The sequence below is a fragment of the Bubalus bubalis genome, chromosome 9 (genome assembly GCF_019923935.1).
Source record: "Bubalus bubalis isolate 160015118507 breed Murrah chromosome 9, NDDB_SH_1, whole genome shotgun sequence".
NCBI lineage: Eukaryota > Metazoa > Chordata > Mammalia > Artiodactyla > Bovidae > Bubalus > Bubalus bubalis.
Window position 1 is genome coordinate 20,423,195 of NC_059165.1, and position 19,575 is coordinate 20,442,769.

At 37.3% G+C, this 19,575-nt stretch overlaps 1 protein-coding gene across 5 annotated transcripts in view; it reads right to left on the bottom strand.

The window, feature by feature from the left end:
* The window catches only part of ADGRV1 (adhesion G protein-coupled receptor V1), a 543,743-nt gene that overhangs the window by 466,397 nt on the left and 57,771 nt on the right, over positions 1-19,575 (bottom strand). For all 5 annotated transcript variants that reach the window (XM_044947303.2, XM_025292226.3, XM_044947302.2 and 2 more), the window contains 8 exons: positions 18,982-19,162; positions 17,908-18,071; positions 16,248-16,371; positions 14,686-14,952; positions 7,401-7,527; positions 6,476-6,693; positions 5,230-5,973; positions 2,359-2,732 (listed from right to left, as the gene is read on the bottom strand). In XM_044947303.2, coding sequence (XP_044803238.2) covers positions 2,359-2,732; positions 5,230-5,973; positions 6,476-6,693; positions 7,401-7,527; positions 14,686-14,952; positions 16,248-16,371; positions 17,908-18,071; positions 18,982-19,162 — 2,199 coding nt within the window. The remainder of the gene's footprint in view (positions 1-2,358; positions 2,733-5,229; positions 5,974-6,475; positions 6,694-7,400; positions 7,528-14,685; positions 14,953-16,247; positions 16,372-17,907; positions 18,072-18,981; positions 19,163-19,575) is intronic.

Here is a 19,575-nt window from a genome sequence, read left to right on the forward strand (position 1 = left end):
TGCTTTTTCAGTGCAAATGTCAATTGTCAATAAAATGAAAAAGACATTGTAGTTTTTTATAAAATTAGATTTGATCTTTGTGGAACTCCTAAAAGAAGTCAGGAACCCATAACGGTCCTTGGACTTGGACTACACTGAGAACAATTTCCGTAAGCAACCAATAAATACTGATAACAGTCATCACAACCAAAATATTTCACATCACCCTGTCTTCAAATCCCTCCAAGATAAAAGTAAGAGTTTTATACTTCTTAACATTTTCAGGCATGAAAATTCTGTAATCTTCCTGACGATCAAATTGCAGTATCTGCTATTTAAGACACAACACTTTTCCTGTATTAACCATCTAAAATTTTTCCCAACACAAATGTATATGCTATTTTTCTCTCATGTGGACTTACAGGATAATCAGTCAAGTTTTCTTTTTCTTTCCAGAGATTTTACAACTACAGATGCTGTGGCTCATGTAAGGAAGTTCTATTCTGCGATCAAAGCTTGACTGCTGCTGCTGCTGCTGCTAAGTCGCTTTAGTCGTGTCCGACTCTGTGCGACCCCATACACGGCAGCCCACCAGGCTCCCCCGTCCCTGGGATTCTCCAGGCAAGAACACTGGAGTGGGTTGCCATTTCCTTCTCCAATGCATGAAAGTGAAAAGTGAAAGTGAAGTCGCTCAGTCGTGTCCGACCCTTAGCGACCCCATGGACTGCATATGAAACAAGTAAAATTAGGTGAAGGGATGGAGACTGACCAGCTGGGAGAAGTGGGAGGATTACTTTAAATCAAAAAGTCTTCGCTGAGATGTCTTTGGAGCTGAGAGTCGAATGATTAATTCTGCGGATCTGGAATTAGAATGTTCCAGACAGAAAGGCTAGAAAGTGCTGAGACCCTGAGACTGGAACTAAAAGAAGGCAAGTCTGACCGAAACATGTTGACTGAAGAGGAGAATTAACACGAGAAGTCAGAGGCAGGTGCCAGGTCCTGAAGAGATACAAAGGTAAACTGATCTTACATGGTGCCAGAATGGTCCTCACAACCTGACAGAAGCCCCTTTGTCTTTTTAAAAATAAAGATGATATTGAAGATACAAGGGGGAAAGACAGCAGGTTAGAATTCACAAGACATAAGTTCAAATTCCAGTTCTTCCCATTGCCTCTTAGGAGCAAAAAAAGGAGGAGAAAAATTAATATTTATTAAAATGCTAGTAACTGCCAGGCTTTGAATCTGTTATTTGATCCTATCTCATTTAATTCAACTAGGGTTAGTTATTTTCTAAGGTCTCTAACCAGCCATGTCTAACTCCACTAAATGGAGAGAGTAATATTTGTTGCAGTACATTAGGAATTGTCAGAAAGCTGAACAAAAAACTTAACATGTAAAGTTCTTTGATGACTAAGCATCTCAAAGTACTATCATTAAAGATAAATACATTTCTCTTTTAAATCAGAGGAGGACATTTGTCCTCCCTGTCTAGGATATTCTATTGCTGGTGTAAAAAAGAGCACGTATTGAAGATCTCTTAACGACTGTCGCCAAAGAGTAGGAGGGGCAATAAAACACTCCAGGGAGCCAGGAACCCCAATCTGAGCTACAAATGAGGCCTGTGACCTGGATATTTTTCCAAGTTCTACCCTTCACATTTTTGTTAATTGCTTCAATTTACGTATGTACCCCTGGAAACCTACAAGAATCAACTTGCAAAGGGAGCGCCTCTCTTGCTCGCTGGCCTTTCACAGACACTGAGCTGCTGCGGTCACACACAACACCTGTGAAGCAGTTTCACGCGATCTCACGTTACTGAGCAGGAAACCAAGATGATTACGCATCTCTGAATGCTTGGAAAGGGCTGATAAGGACGGTAAAACTGCCTAATGAATTAAGCTGGCCAAGACGGTGAGAAACAAGGCATTTACACCCAGCATGGAAGAACGTTGTAACCACTTAAGAATATTTCGCATGTGGGGGGAAAGAACACACACAAAAATACATTTTAATAAAATTTCAATTATTCACAGACGCTTTCAATATATATTATTTCATTTACTTACCTGGTAACCAGAAAGTAAATTCCATGTGGAGTACAATTATGCTTTCTGTGAAAGGCATTAACTCTAAAGATAATTGCTAAAGCTGCATTTGCTACCTTATTATTACTTCTCTCTCCTCATTAAGCTTCTGATTCAAACTGTGAACTTACAAGAGCAAAGACCTTATAATTTACATTTTCACCACTGTCTGTAGCATACTTCTGGGTCTAGCGTCAACACTCAAGCCATCTTACCAAAGGAAAGAGAGTCCACTCCCAAACAAATCCACGTGATGAGCTTTTTCACTCTGAAATTCACCAAGCTCACTACCTACCTCCGGTATACAGGCTCCTGTGAAACCAAACAAGCCATTGGCATTGTCGCTTTTTTGTATTAGCAATCTTGCTGTAGTATTCTCTTCGGAAAGGCGAGCTCCTCCATATACAGAAACTAGCTTAAGAATGAATAATTCTTCTCCTTCCTCTTCATTGTCATCTCTTGCAGAAATAATGAATGATTTGTTAGTTTCTCCCTGTCTGAATTCCAGATATCCAGAAACAGGATGCAAATCACTCTTGGCTGGCATGGCGTGAAGTTCATAAATTTCTTCAAGGGTCAATTTCCGCTCATAGGACCTCACATCCTGCATCAGGCCTGTAAATCTGTCGTTGCCATTCACTCCTGCCCCAATTCTCAACGTTCCTGGACCTGAAATTAGAAATGGGTTTAAATGCTACAATAACCATAACTGTACTATCCTAAATGACAAGTGTGATTCAGAAAGTGAAATGATTTTATTAAAAGGTCTTATTAGCTAAGCAAAGCTTTTGCATAACTAGAACACAAATAAAGGCTGTTTTCTGTCAATATTATAATGAAAAATGAATTAGGAATCACTGGGATTTAAGACATTTTGTACCAAAGGATATGTTGTACATGTGTATGTATGTGTATATACAAATGTATGTGCATATATTAAGACAGACATTTCTTCCAGGAAATTTAAAAATTTCCTTGCACATCTAAGAATGGAATGATTCAACTCAGTCACAATTTTAAAACTTTAGTATTACTGTTCTTTGTGAACTTCAACTCTTGGTCTGTTAAAAAGTTACCTTGAGTTAAAGTTGTGAGAATTCAGCAAAAGAAATTCTTATGGACCAAATATAACTTTTTATCCAAACAATCAATGCAATAAATGCAGAAAAAGAAATATCCCTCTCTAGGAACAACAATTATATGAGTCTCAGGGACTTTTTCATGATAATAACAACATGCAGCTTAACTACATTACTACGTAGCAATAATAAACCCTTTCAAGAATTCAACAATTCTTATTTCTTTACTTATTCCTTCTAATAACTCAACTAAAATATTTATGGAAGATGAGAGTTTGGCAGTGATTTGGGATTGCCTCCATGCCTTCTCCAGCGGTTCTGGACTGACTGAAACTGTGAAATGTCTACGACAGACAAAAATATAGATGAACTTCCCACACACCATTGAACATACCTCAGACACTCAAGTGTACACACTGCTCAATCCTATTTACATAAATTTTAAAAACATTAAAAACTAATGTTAGGTTCTTAGAAATGGCAATAGTAGCTGGGTATGGTGGTGAGTAAATGACTAGCAAAAGAAACAGAGGGTTTCTGGAAAAAAATATCTTGATGTGGGGACTGGTTATATGGAGTGCTGAAACTGATTCATTTAAAAATTTTAAAAAATTTATGTATCTGTACAATTATGTGTACTTTTATATATTTTATAATAAACATATAATACCCTGCATTTCATTCATAACCTAAATATATATATATATATATACACTTTCTCCACTTTATGTTACAAATTACATAAACAATGTAAGTTCCTTGCAGCAAGCTACACAGAGAAAAGAAACACCAGGTCTTACTTTCCCCAGTCTTTCCCATTCTCATTCTACCACCATGCGATCACCCAAAAAAATCAATGTTAACAAACATATGTCTATATTCACAATCAAACGATAATAATTTAATGCCACAGAGCACTATAAGCATAGTTCTTGAGGTTGAAATCAGCAGTGTGTATATGTTTTCTTTTGCCCATCTTCTTTTCTACTAGGAAAGAAAAAATACAACCAGATAGCTAATGCAGGAGGTTTCAAAAGGAAAGATAATCTGTTAAGATATCATACAAGCTCTGTTCTATTTTCCCATGGGGAAAAAAAAACAGAACCAAATCACAGGATAGAGGGGCTGGGAGGGAATTGTGATTATAATAGAGATAAGTGATATTTGGGAAGAAACATGCACACAAGTGTGTTTCTCAAGGAAACAGCATACTGCGGTCCAGCTTAAAGACAACAAAGATCCTTTCTATAAAGCACACCATAGAATTCACCACTTTAAATCCTGTTACTTGAAACCTCTGTAATTGCTAGATTGCTTAATATAAGTTTCTTTTGACTCCTCTTTAATCTTATCTCCACCATACTCTACTTCCAGAAATACTGAGCTGGTAGCAGTTTCCCCAGATTCAATATTCTATTTCACATTTCCATACCTTTGTTTTTTTCTCTATCTGGAATATTATGCCCAACTCTCCTACGACCACAGGAGGAATAAATGTTTCTTTCTACTTGGTAATTTTTTTTCTTTCTTCTTACCATGTGTTAGAGTGATCTGTTTGCATACCTTTCTCCCAGAGCCTATTTTAGCTACCTTCAAAGGCAGAGTCTCTGCCCAATTCATTTCTATAGTACCCAGCACAAAACTTATGGTCTTGGTAGACACATAGTTTTATTTAAAGAAATTATAAACCAAACACCAAGCAGATTTTTAAATACTAACTAGGCCTTTTTTTTTTTTTTTTGATTGAAGGAAAATCGCTTTACAGAATTTTGTTGTTTTCTGTCAAACACCAACATGAATCAGCCACAGGTATACATATATTCCCTCCCTTTTGAACCTCCCTCCCTTCTCCCTCCCTACCCTACCCCTCTAGGTTGATACATAGCCCCTGTTTGAGTTTCCTGAGACATACAGCAAATTCCCATTGGCTATCTATTTCACATACGGTAGCATAAGTTTCCATGTTACTCTCTCCATACATCTCACTCTCTCCTCCCCTCTTCCCAGAAATACCTGCGAGGCTTTTAAGAAGTCAAAATTTTTCAAAACTCAAAATTCAGGGTCCTAATTGTGGAGATGACACTCACCATCAGTAATGGCCTCTCCTTTCAGACTCTTGATTCCTCTGGGCATTGCATTTCCATCAAGGTAGAATTCAATTATACCATCATCCAGGACAATTAGAAGATGCAGCCAAACATTTTCTTCCAAATATTTCATGACAGTGGTCTTGGCAACATATGTAGCATTGGAACCCAGAGTTTTGTAATGGAGGGAAAGTGTCACGTGGGATTCATTTGTGTGAATTTTTACCCCATAGTAGATGCCTCCATTACCATCATCCTTTGCTATAACAAATCCATTCGTATTGGGATTGGGCATTACCCAAGCTGAAAATGTAAAGTTGGCAATTGAGTTGTTCCTCGAGGGATGGTATTTTGGATTAACAGTTCCAAATGCACCCTCTAGTCCACTAAAGTACAATGCATCTGTTCCACTATGGTGACGCCTCATGTGTGGCTGCGAATGCACGGTGCTGGGAAAAATTCCAGCCAGCAAAAAATCTATCACTGGAGGCAAACCAGCAGTGAACTCACTAGACAATATTTCCCAGCCTACTCGTACATCACCAAAGGCACCCTGCTGTCTCAGAACGGTAAAGTTGGTGATATAAGACATAGCGTCTTCCGAAAGGACATCTTCTGCCACTTCTCTCTCTAGGCACTCTGGATCCAAGATGAAAACTCCAAAGGGATCATCATTGAATGGAATCATTACTGTCACCTGGAGGTTGGTTGCTGCCAGCTGGCCCCCAGGACCTGGGGACCCACCTGTAATGAAATCAGAATGAAAACTCAGAACTGAAAATACTTTCCAGTATAAAGTGAAGGCAAAGGGAATTTGTTTACCAAACTTCTCATTAAGTACTTTACTTGTTGATCAATGAACATAGTGTCACCAAAGAGCTTTCACCACATGTTCAAGGGTATTCACTATAATTTCATTAACAACCAGCTGAAAAGAGGATATTAAATAGAAAGACTTAATTCTCAAGCTTAAAACCAAAATTGATGGGGACATTATTATTTAAATTAAGGTACAAAGGCCAAGCTTTTTAAGCTACTATGAATCTCTACTTCCTATCATCTGTTACTGTTTTGTTTGAGATATTCTATTTGGTGTGGGGAAAAAATTTTATTTACAAGTTTGAGAATGGAAATAAGTTTCCATCCATAAAACTTCATTAGGTGCATTTTCTACCTAGCTCTAGTTATTTCAGCATAAAATATTAAACTTTAGTGGTAAAATAAAATAGATGGGAAAACACTGCACCTGAAATGTTTACAAGCTTTAAAATGTAAAACTCATTGAATTCAGGAATTTTGTCTGGAAAAGCATGGAGAATTATTGGTTTGGCTCCTTCTCCATCCAAAAAGTTAACAGTCCCTGAAGTTTCATAGAACTCTTGTGCAGGTTGCAAAGCAGAATCATTCTGAAAGAGCTGCCAAGCCACAGAAACATTGCCAAAGTGTCCCCGGTGCCTCAAAATCCTATAAAACAAAGTAAAGAAAATTATTTCTTATGAAAAATGTGGAAGTGGCAAATCCAACTCTAATGAGAACTTTCTGTATTATCTCAGAAATACACTTTGTCTGTTTATCATCTTTAATATAAACCAGCCAGCCAGTTCTTACTGAGCAACCATGAAGAATCTCATGGAAAAAGACAAATGAAGTAGAACCTTAAATAACAAAGAGAAGAATGCTTAAATATCATAACTAATAGATCCAAACTAATAAATTCTAATAGATAGATAAAATTATATCTAGAATAAATTCTTAGATAAATTCTATCTTAGATAGATAAATTCTAAGATAAATTCAATCAAAAATATTCAGATGAGAATTGAATTCAAAAGCAAAGCCCAGGGCAAGGGTAGGTACATATCATTTGAGAGAAGAATTCCAGAAGACCTTGGATAATTCAAGTCTCTGTGTTCTGATGAGGAACAAAAGTTGGGGTTAAGGAGGGTAAAAAGAATAATTTCTCTAACCATCTAAAGTGTCAAGAGTTTTTTAACAAGTGTTAACAGCATAAAGAAGTTTACGATTTAATCAGACAACCAACTCTGAAATTATTCCATTCATAGGCATATTTTTAAATTTTGAAAGATTAACTATGTTTCAATTTTTTGCATATGTAAAGATTTTATTTTACTTTATTCAACTTTCAATTTGCCATATGTAAACATGCTTACCAAAATGAATTAGTCTTTCCTTCTTCGACTGCTTTGTCTATGGGCTCCAAAGCAAAAATACCATTTGGGTCATCATTAGCTTCAATTATCACTGTAGCTATTGCATATGGATATACAACCGTATCACCTAAAAATGGAGGAGTCAAAATAACAAAAAAGTACTTAACTTACTGTTAAATCTGTATTTTTAAACTAAGAAACAGCTTGTAGTAAGGTTCAAATTCCAGGAGGAATTTCCTCATTGAAGGTCATAAATAAATGAGAGAAAGAGATGCCTAAATAAGTTTACTATGGCTTGTCTCTGGGCAATGTTTAATTACAGAAGAACTACTTTATTGAAAAACATACATGATATTTTTATAATAGGAATATCACTTCAATAGTTTAATTAGAAATTTAAAATATAGCTTTATCAAATTTCAAAATGTTGAGGTAGATTCATTTCATAAAACAATAATGAATGAAAGGATTACCCTATAAGATACATTAATTAGAATCACTGGCTTAAGTACTTCGATCTCTGCCTTCACATAGCAGGGTTTGATCTGTTCATACACAGAACAAAGCAATCTTTATGACGTTGAACATGATTTCTTTCTACTCCAATTCTTTCCACAGCCTGTTAACACTGTAACAGCCAATAAAGTACGTGTCTTCTCACCAGTCCCTTGAGGTTCACAGCTTTTACGCTCCACTGCAGCTGTCAGCTCTGTAACCAAAGTCTTCTTCATCTTTATCCACCTTTCATCACTCCTCAAGACCCAGCTCAAGCAACAACTCTTTTTGGGAATTTTTCCTTGAATTCCCAAGTTAAGTGCATCTCTGCTGTGTTCCTACACCACTTCACACTTTGTCAATCTAACATAGCGATTATCACATTATACTAACACATACATACTGACACATACACACACTCACACACGTACACACACAATTCACTATAAGTCCTTGGACAAATGCTTCTTCATCAACTTCATCTCCCAGCAGGGTGGAGGCTCAGTCACCGGTATTTATGAAAGTTTACTGAACGGATACAATTAAAACTTTGAAAATCAGATGAGGACAACACCTAAAACTAAACTTAGGGAAACGGACATGTGTGGCAAACCAGCCCATTATACGTAATTTATATAAATATACAGCTGTACTTAACCACACTAGATAATTAGCCAATGAAACAAGGAGGAAACAAAAAAGACAGACAGTAAGTTATATAAAATATCCTGATGTTACAGAGTAATAGAATAGCTTAAAATATAGCATAAAATCTAAAACAAAAACAAGCAAGCCTAATTTTGGTACGGTTCTGCTTTCATGCACATTTGTGATGCAATATGTCACAGGAGGTACAGCAAATAACAGAAATGAAGGGAAACAGGAAGACACAAAAGAGGGAGTCAAAGGAATCAGGAGAATGACAAACAGCACAAACAAAAATTAAGCAATCTCTTTTTTTTCACCATCTTCTTTCTGAGTATTTGCATGTAAGAGGCATGAGGTACGCATGCACAGAGAGGGTAAGGGACAGGGTACCACAGGAACCCAGCCCAAGGTTAGAGCTTGCTCAGGGGAAGAAGGACACCTCCAACAGAGAAAGTCTTGGTGCTCGATGCTGGAGTCTGAGTGGAGTGGGAGAACATCCACGTGATGGAAGAGGGTTGGCCTGGAGCAGCAAGTGAGAATCCAAGTGTAATAAGAAAGGCCGTCTTGTTTTAGCAAGGAGGTAAACAAAGCAATGGAAAGTGGTTACACATAAGTACATCATGAGAAACGCTGGGCTGGAAGAAGCACAAGCTGGAATCAAGATTGCTGGGAGAAATATCAATAACCTCAGATATGCAGATGACACCACTCTTATGGCAGAAAGTGAAGAGGAACTCAAAAGCCTCTTGATGAAAGTGAAAAAGGAGAGTGAAAAAGTTGGCTTAAAGCTCAACATTCAGAAAACGAAGATTATGGCATCCGGTCCCATCACTTCATGGGAAATAGATGGGGAAACAGTGGAAACAGTGGCACACTTTTATTTTTGTGGGCTCCAAAATCACTACAGATGGTGACTGCAGCCATGAAATTAAAAGACACTTACTCCTTGGAAGGAAAGTTATGACCAACCTAGATAGCATATTCAAAAGCAAAGACATTACTTTGCCAACAAAGGTCTGTCTAGTCAAGGCTATGGCTTTTCCAGTGGTCATGTATGGATGTGAGAGTTGGACTGTGAAGAAAGCTGAGTACCGAAGAATTGATGCTTTTGAACTGTGGTGTTGGAGAAGACTCTTGAGAGTCCCTTGGACTGCAAGGAGATCCAATCAGTCCATTCTGAAGGAGACCATCCCTGGGATTTCTTTGGAAGGAATGATGCTAAAGCTGAAACTCCAGTACTTTGGCCACCTCATGCGAAGAGTTGACTCCTTGGAAAAGTCTCTGATGCTGGGAGGGATTGGAGCCAGGAGGAGAAGGGGACGACAGAGGATGAGATGGCTGGATGGCATCACTGACTCGATGGACGTGAGTCTGAGTGAACTCCAGGAGTTGGTGATGGACAGGGAGGCCTGGTGTGCTGCGATTCATGGGGTCGCAAAGAGTCGGACATGACTGAACGACTGAACTGAACTGAACTGAACAGGCCAATATCACTGATGAACACAAATGCAAAAATCCTCAACAAAATTTTACCAAACAGAATCCAACAACATATTAAAAAGATCATGCAATATGACCAAATGGGCTTTATCCCAGGGAGGCAAGGATTCTTCAATATTCACAAAGCAATCAGTGTGATACACATTAACAAATCGAAAGATAAAAACAATATGATTATCTCAATAGATGCAGAGAAAGCCTGACAAAATTCAACACCCATTTATGATAAAAAAAAAAAAAAAACTCTCCAGAAAGCAGGCACAGAAGGAACACACCTCAACATAATAAAAGCCATATATGATAAACCCACAGCAAACATTATCCTCAATGGTGAAAAATTGAAAGCATTTTCCCTAAAGTCAGGAACAAAACAAGGGTGCCCATTCTCACCACTACTAGTCAACATAATTTTGGAAGTTTTAGCCACAGCAATCAGAAAAGAAAAAGAAATAAAAGGAATCCAGATTGGAAAAGAACAAGTAAAACTCGCACTGTTTGCAGATGACATGATCCTCTACATAGAAAACCCTAAAGACTCCACCAGAAAATTACTAGAGCTAATCAATGAATATAGTAAAGTTGCAGGATATAAAATTAATACACAGAAACCCCTTGCATTCCTATACACTAACAATGAGAAAACAGAAATTAAGAAAACAATCCCATTCACCATTGCAATGAAAATAAAATACTTAGGAAAAAATTTACCTAAAGAAACAAAAGACCTATATGTAGAAAACTATAAAACACTGATAAAAGAAATCAAAGATGACACAAATAGATGGAGAAATATACCATGTTCATGGATCGGAAGTATCAATATAGTGAAAATGTACTACCATATATAAATATATGTGAAATATATTTATACGTATAAATATATACGTATATATTTATATACATATAAATATAGTGAAAGTATACTTTGAGTATACTACCCAAAGCAATCTATAGATTCAATACAATCCCTATCAAGATACCAATGGTATTTTTCACAGAACTAGAACAAATAATTTCACAATTTGTATGGAAACACAAAAAAATTCAAATAGCCAAAGCAATCTTAAGAAAGAAGAATGGAACTGGAGGAATCAACCTGCCTGACTTCAGGCTATACTACAAAGCTACAGTCATCAAGACAGTATGGTACTTGCACAAAGACAGAAATATAGATCAATAGAACAAAATAGAAAGCCCAGAGATAAACCCACACACCTATGGATACCTATCTTTGACAAAGGAGGCAAAAATATACAAGGAAGAAAAGACAATCTCTTTAACAAGTGGTGCTGGACAATCTCTTTAACAAGTGGTCAACTACCTGTAAAAAATGAAACTAGAACACTTTCTAAAACCCTATACAAAAATAAACTCAAAATGGATTAAAGATCTAATATAAGACCAGAAACTATAAAACTCCTAGAAGAAAACACAGGCAGAACACCCTGACATAAATCACAGCAGGATCCTCTATGACCCACCTTCCAGAGTAATGGAAACAAAAGCAAAAATAAACAAATGGGACCTAATTAAACTTAAAAGCTTTTCCACAATGAAGGAAACTATAAGCAAGGTGAAAAGACAGCCTTCAGAATGGAAGAAAATAATACCATATGAAGCAACTGACAAAGAATGAATCTCATAATATACAAGCAGCTCATGTAGCTCAGTACCAGAAAAACAAATGACCCAATCAAAAAAATGGGTTAAAGAACTAAACAGACATTTCTCCAAAGAAGACATACAGACGGCTAACAAACACATGAAAAGATGCTCAACCTCACTCATTATCAGAGAAATGCAAATCAAAACCACAATGAGGTACCATCTCACACTGGTCAGAATGGCTGCTATCAAAAAGTCTACAAACAATAAATGCTGGAGAGGGTGTGGAGAAAAGGGAACCCTCTTACACTGTTGGAGGGAATGCAAACTAGTACAGCCACTATGGAGAACAGTGTGAAGATTCCTTAAAAAACTGGAAATAGAACTGCCATATGACCCAGCAATCCCACTACTGGGCATACACACTGAGGAAACCAGAAGGGAAAGAGACACGAGTACCCCAATGTTCATTACAGCACTGTTTACAATAGCCAGGACATGGAAGCAACCTAGATGTCCATCAGCAGATGAATGGATAAGAAAGTTGTGGTACATATACACAATGGAATATCACTCAACTATTAAAAATGCATTTGAGTCAGTTCTAATGAAGTGGATGAAACTGGAGTCTATCATACAGAGTGAAGTAAGTCAGAAAGAAAAACACCAATACAGTACATTAACACATATATACAGAATTCAGAAAGATGGTAACAACAACTCTATATGCGAGACAGCAAAAGAGACACAGATATAAAGAACAGTCTTTTGGACTCTGTGGGAGAAGGTGAGGGTGGGATGATTTGAGAGAATAGCACTGAAACATGTATATTACTATATGTGAAATAGATCACCAGTCCAAGTTCAATGCATGAAACAGGGCACTCAAGCCAGTGTACTGGGCCAACTCAGGGGGATTGGATGGGGAGGGAGGTGGGAAAGTGGTTCAGGACAGGGGGACACATGTACACCAGTGGCTGATTCATGTCAATGTATGGCAAAACCACCAAATATTGTAAAGTAATTAGCTTCCAATTATAATAAATTAATTTAAAAAAATAATAACGATAAAGGGAGCTGGATTTCTTATCACTAGAGGACAGAGGGATAAATAGGAAAACAGAGAAAACTAGAACAAGCCCTGTGATACTAGATACAACAGGCTTCAATATATACAGCTGGGTCCAGAACTATAGATGTTAATGTGTGTGTGTATATATTGAGGGGCTTTCCTGGGGGCTCCAAGGTAAAGAATCCACCACCAAGGCAGGAGACATGGGTTCGATCCCTGGATCAGGAATATCCCCTGGAGAAGGAAGTGGCAAGTCGCAAAGAGTCAAACACAACTTAGCTACTACACAACAACGACAAATATATATAGGGACAGTCAAAAAGTTCATTCATGTTTTTCTGTAACTTTACAGAAAAACCTAAACAAACTTGTTGGCTCACCCAGTACATAAATGCATACAGACATACATGCATTCCCTATCTCTGAAAGTGGGCCTAGGAGGAGAATAGCCTAAGAAACAATTCCCACACCTAGTACTGAGGTTCTGGTTTCTAAACGGCATTCTGCACTGAAAGGAGTCAGGGCTTCTTCAAACAAATGACTGATTTCAGGGTTTTGACAGGAAAAGTACCAGATGAGTATGGAACAGCTTGCTGTGCCAGGAAGTAAGAAAATGCTCAAAGAATAATAGGAACATGTCAAAAAGACAAGAAAGTCATTTTAACAGACCACCCCTAGCCAAACCTGGGATAATTTGACCTTCAAAGTAAATAATCATAGTGAAATATAACCCACTGCATTAAACAGAAATCATAAGCCCACACTGATAAATAAATGTCAATGAAAAAATTGAAAGTTTGATGAGTAACAGGACAGTTATGTAGTTTTAAAGTACTTCTCCCACAAAATTTGTATTAAAAACAAAGGAACAAAAAGTACAGTAGAGAAGCCTGGCAATCACAGCCTAAATTGTGGTCAAAATAGACCTGGCAGTAAAGGGACAATATAGAAATCTGTGCCAACAGAAGGGATGTGATGGGAACACAGAATTCTTCTATGCAATTCCTGCCAGGGATGCAAAACCTGAATCTAATAACGAGGAACATCAAACCAACCAAAATGAAGGACATTCGACAAAATAACTGCCCTGTAATTTTCCATACTATAAAGGTCACATAAGTCAAGGAAAGACTGAGTATTTCAGACTGAAGAGATTAAAGATACACAGTAATTAAACGCAACGCATGATCTGGGGAAAGGATCATTTTGCTTGAAAGGACACTGATGGGAAAACTGGAGAAATCTGAATGGGGTCTGAGGCAATGATTGTATTAATCTCCTGCTTTTAATGGTTATATTGTGGTTATGTAGGAAAATGTCTTGTATATATGAAAAAACACACTTGCATAATCAGGGATCATAGAGTATCATGTCTTCAACTTACTAGAAAAGACTAAGGAAAAAATAGCTCTGTGTACTCTTAAAAGAATAAAACAATTACCAAAGAAACTATAGCCCCTCTAATTTACTAAAGATAGGGTCAAAACATTCTGCTTCAGTTGCAGTATAGAGACAAGGAAAAGTCTATCTTTCCCCCTTGCAAACTGTCACACACTGTGACTATGGCTACAGAGAATTATCAGTCAGCTGGGCTCAGTCACCTGCAGAATACAGCTTCCCAATCACTATCCCGGTGCCCTGGTAGGAGGGAAAAGTCTACGGAATAATAATGCCCTAAGTCCTTGAGTGACTAGAAAAGACTTTGGGTAGTTTCAGCTAGAAGATTTCGATTCCTCATATAATAACATAATCTTCTGTGTGTGCTATTTGTGAAAAAAGATTAAAAATATTGACATAGGGTATACCAGGTACACAAAGTTTCAACACATGTATTCTTTTACCCCTTCCCTCAAGAAATCAGTGAAACAATTTTGCTCTTGAACATTCACAGGTGACAGTGAAGTACTTAATGCCATCTTGTAAAAGAATTGAAACAACAATCTGCCATAAATATAATTTATTTACCTGTTGAGTTAAAGAGGATTATATAAAAGGGCTCATCTGTTTCTGGGATATCATCTTCCGTAATGAATACAGATATGTTCTGCTCTCTACTTCCAACTGCAAAAACGAGCATTTCTCCTTTTTCAATGGGAACAAAGTCTCCCTCTCTGGCAGTAGCCTTCCCATCCATGGTATCATATTGGACGGTGCAGGGAACATCAACAGATCCATTTCTGAGAACTTTAAAGTCAGCAGTCTCACCTTCCCGAACCCTCACTACACGAGGCTCTAAAATATTCACAAAGAAAAGAAGGAACGTGTGAGCTTTTCTGATTCCATCTACATATTATCAGATCACACATGTTTCTCCCTGCCCACCACAAGAAATGCCCTCCACTGAGTCTTTGCTGAAAGACAGCTATGATTCCAACGCCTGCATGAGGTCTCCTCTAATTACTTTAAGTCAGTGGCCTTCCTCTTGCCTTGATTCCTACAAAATCCATTGTCTGCAACTCCCAATTTGTTAGTCAACTGTATACTATCTGGAATCCTCTGCTTACTGTTTCATAGAATTCATTTCCAAACTTGGACCATAAAATTTTTTTTGAAAATAGGCCCAGATACCTTCCACATCTTCTACAGGGTTAATAAAAGACTGAACACAGGACTAATTCATTAAGTACATGTTAACTGAAGGTTAAAACATAAATCGATAAAATTCAAGAGGTTTAAGAGTTCTACAGTTGCAAATTGAACAGCCTGCAAAAATGATTTAAGGAAGAATAAGATACCAATAAATTAGATACCAAATAAAGATGTCTCCAGTGGCAAAGACAGTTGTAAAGAAAGCATCCAGGTGGGAAAAATGGGGAAACCTTAATTTACATGTTAATTTATATGTTCATGAAATTAACAGTAATTATAGTAAGTAACCATTCATTAAGTACAATATGCAAACCCTGAACTGTCTTCACTACTTCCCTGTGTACCGGAAGAGGTAACATGGAAGAGTGTTCATTTTTGCACAAAGGAAAGAAAATACCTTGAAATTTAAAAGTAAGAGGAAAACAAAGCTAACAAAATAGTACTTAATTTTTCCTTCAGAATCCTTAAAAATATCTGTTAAAATGTCAAAGAGATTGATAATGGTCAAATTATGAAATCCTATTTAAACATGTATCAATCATGCTTTATTGAAAATGAGACACTGATGTATAGAACAGTCTTATGGACTCTGTGGGAGAGGGAGAGGGTGGGAAGATTTGGGAGAATGGCATTGAAACATGTAAAATATCATGTATGAAACGAGTTGCCAGTCCAGGTTCGATGCACGATACTGGATGCTTGGGGCTGGTGCACTGGGACGACCCAGAGGGATGGTATGGGGAGGGAGGAGGGAGGAGGGTTCAGGATGGGGAACACATGTATACCTGTGGCGGATTCATTTTGATATTTGGCAAAACTAATACAATTATGTAAAGTTTAAAAATAAAATAAAATTAAAAAAAAACAATTATTGAAAAAAGCATCCTTACACTGTTCAAGAAAGATGTAAACTCACTCAAATAAGAAAGCAATACCACCTGCAAAATAAATGGGGTCATCATTTCTTCTAATCCTCAGAGTAGCAGTAGTTATATTTCCTATTTTAGCTCCTCCAGTGGCATTAAGTAAGGTAATGGTAAATTCCTCCATTTCCTCTGGAATCTTTTGGGAAAATGTTACACATGCTTTTTAGTTAGGTGATCTGTACAAATAATTCCACTACATATACCTAAATTGTCTCATCTTTAAAAAAAACTTTATTAATAACAGTATTAACATTCATTTCCACTTTTGAGCAGAACCACCCTAAATTATTCAAGAATCAGAACCCTTCAAAATTTTAACATGTATTTATCCAAACAGCCACCTTATTTTGACTCTCTATAAAATGTAATGGAAATAGAGATATTTTTGCCTTATGCAAATTAAAAAAGAGAAATACTACACAGCTTAAGATTTTTCTGTAAGAAAATGGGCTATACGTTGTTTTTAAGGAAAAACAGTGAAACAGAAAAATAACTTCCGGACACATTTAGAACAGAAATCATAATAGTAACAAAGGTTCAGTTAGCTTTCAAAGGCCCCTTATAAACTTTAAATTTCACGGAAGTGCATCACAAAGACCTCATTCCACTGTCCTAACAAGGTAAGACTCCCCACATCTCTGAGCCTATATGCCTCCCCACGTGGACTCCGTTTAGCTTTCTCCTCATCCGTGTGACTTAGTCTTCTCCGCATCCTAAAACGGAAGAGTGTTGGAATTTTGTCTCTGGAGGCAGGAGTGTGAGGGAAAGGAGACAGGCTTCCATACCTATTTGAAGTGCAGTTCCCCTCAGAACTTCCTGGTGGCTCAGACACCAAAGTGTCTGCCTATAGTGTGGGAGACCTGGGTTCAATCCCTGGGTCGGGAAGATCCTCTGCAGAAGGAAATGGCAACCCACTCTAGTATTCTTGCCTGGAAAATCCCATGGACGAAAAAGCCTGGTGGGCTACAGTCCGTGGGGTCACAAAGAGTCGGACACAACTGAGTGACTTCACTTTCACTTTCCCCTCAGAAAGGTCCATTCCACTATTACCAAGTTTTTTTCCTGCATTACACTGAGGCCACCATCCACCTGGACCAATGTCCTGCATCTGCAAGTGCACCCTAGTGTACTCAGTAGATAGCGCTCTCATTCTCAAAGGGCTTTAAGTACAAACCGAGCACTTGACAACCTCTCTTACAGCGTGAATCTCTAATATTTGACGCCTAGGCAGTGTCACCAGCGACTATCAATCAGTTCTAAAAGTTAAAAATGCCCATAAGGGAACCAAAAATAACATTTCTACTTTGACTTGTGTGTGTGTGTGTGTGCTCAGTCACTCGGTCATGTCCGACTCTCTGTGACCTCACAAACTATCGCCCACCAGCCTCCTCTTCCCATGGGATTTTGCCAGCAAGAACACAGGAGAGGTTGTCATTTACTACTCCAGGGGATCTTCCTGATCCAGGAATCAAACTGGCATCTCTGGCATCTCCTGCATTGGTTGGCAGATTCTTTACCACTGAGCCACCTAGAAATCACTTTGGTTTACAGTCAAGACATTATACCTGAGTTCTTTATCACATACTCTCATGGCAAAGTATTACCAGATGTTTAATAATCAATAAAAAAATAACTATTAAACAACAGTAAGAGTTAAACATGTAACATTTACCTCATCTGGAAGGGAGTAAATGGTGATATTTTTTAAAAATTCCTGATCTCCAAAGAAAATAGTTGCTCGGACAGGAAACACATCGTGTGTAAAATCTGGACTAACAATCCATGATACATTAACATCACCAAAATTGCCTCGATTTCTTATCACACCATAAACAGCTGTGAAATACAAATGGGTATAACACATATGATCACATATTAAACAATTTTTAAATGATGAGTAAAGAAATTGGTCAAAGAGAAGTAAAAATAAGCCCCCTTTTTAATAAAAATCAATCATTTGCTTAGCCCAGCCTCAAGGTATATATAAATTAACCCAGTCTTTCCTCTATAGCCATACAATTGATAAAATTAATGGACTCAATCTTTGCTACCACAGTCTGAGATCTTAAAAGTCACTCAGCACAGGGAACAGAATGGTGTCTAGGTACATCTATCACAAAGTCCTATAAGGGTATTTGCTAAAGACAGTCAGAGAAAGCTGCACACTCAAAAATGATTTTCTTATCCAGACAGACATGGCTCTAAAGATAAATTACGTCTCATTTCATGCCACTGCAAGAGTTCCCCAGATGTAACTCTCAGTTTCACAGCTTTTCCTATTTGACTCAACTCATTCTTTTGAATGCTTGAGTTCTACTGCATTTGGTCAATGGAAATCAAAATATAACTGTAATGTGTGTGTTAGCCACTCAATCGTATCTGACTCTTTGTGACCCCATGAACTGTAGCCCACCAGGCTCCTCTGTCCATGGAATTCTTCAGGCAAGAATACTGGAGTGGGTAGCCAGTCCCTTCTCCAGAGGATCTTCCCAACCCAGGGACTGAACCCAGGTCTCCTGCACTGCAGACAGATTCTTTACCATCTGAGCCACCGTCATCATAATACTGCATAAGAAATAAAAATTACAATCTTAAATATGATTTTTAAGACACTAATTTCTACACCATGTGTAATTTAAAGCAGCTGGACAACTAAAAATAACTATCTACTAAAGAAATAAATTGAAAAACACCAAATTTTTTCTTCAGTAAAGAGTAATGGAATATAAGGAGTAGAATACATTACCACTATAGGTATTGTCTCCTTTACTTTCATCTATCGTAACAATTAGATCAGCAGAAACAAATTCTATAATCCCATGAGGATCATCACTTTTTAGAATGGTTATGTGGACAGCTGTAGCACTTCCCAGCTTGCTTTCCCGTTCACCGTGGCTGGTGAGGACCACCCAACAATGTTCATCCAACTCAAGTGAGCACATCAAATTAGGAAAAACACAAAGTTGACATTTTCAGAGCAAATAAAAATATATATTCAAAAATATTAATACCATCAATTTTTCACAACAATGCACTCACTGAAAAACAACAAAGCTGATTTTTTTTAATTTTTAACATTTTTCCATCAATTAAGAGAGAGAGCAGGTATAAATATACATTATTCAAAAATGGAAAAGACAGATCATGTTACTACATTAAAATAGTAAGGAGACTGGATCTTATAATGATGTTCCAGTCATTTAAACTAATAAAATTACATTAATTTAAAAGTTACATATGCAATGATGTACATACATAAAGGAACAATATCTGGTTCTCTTAATATATTTAAAACTTAAATTTATTTTCTTTAAAAGAGTAATTTTACAGAAAAATTTCT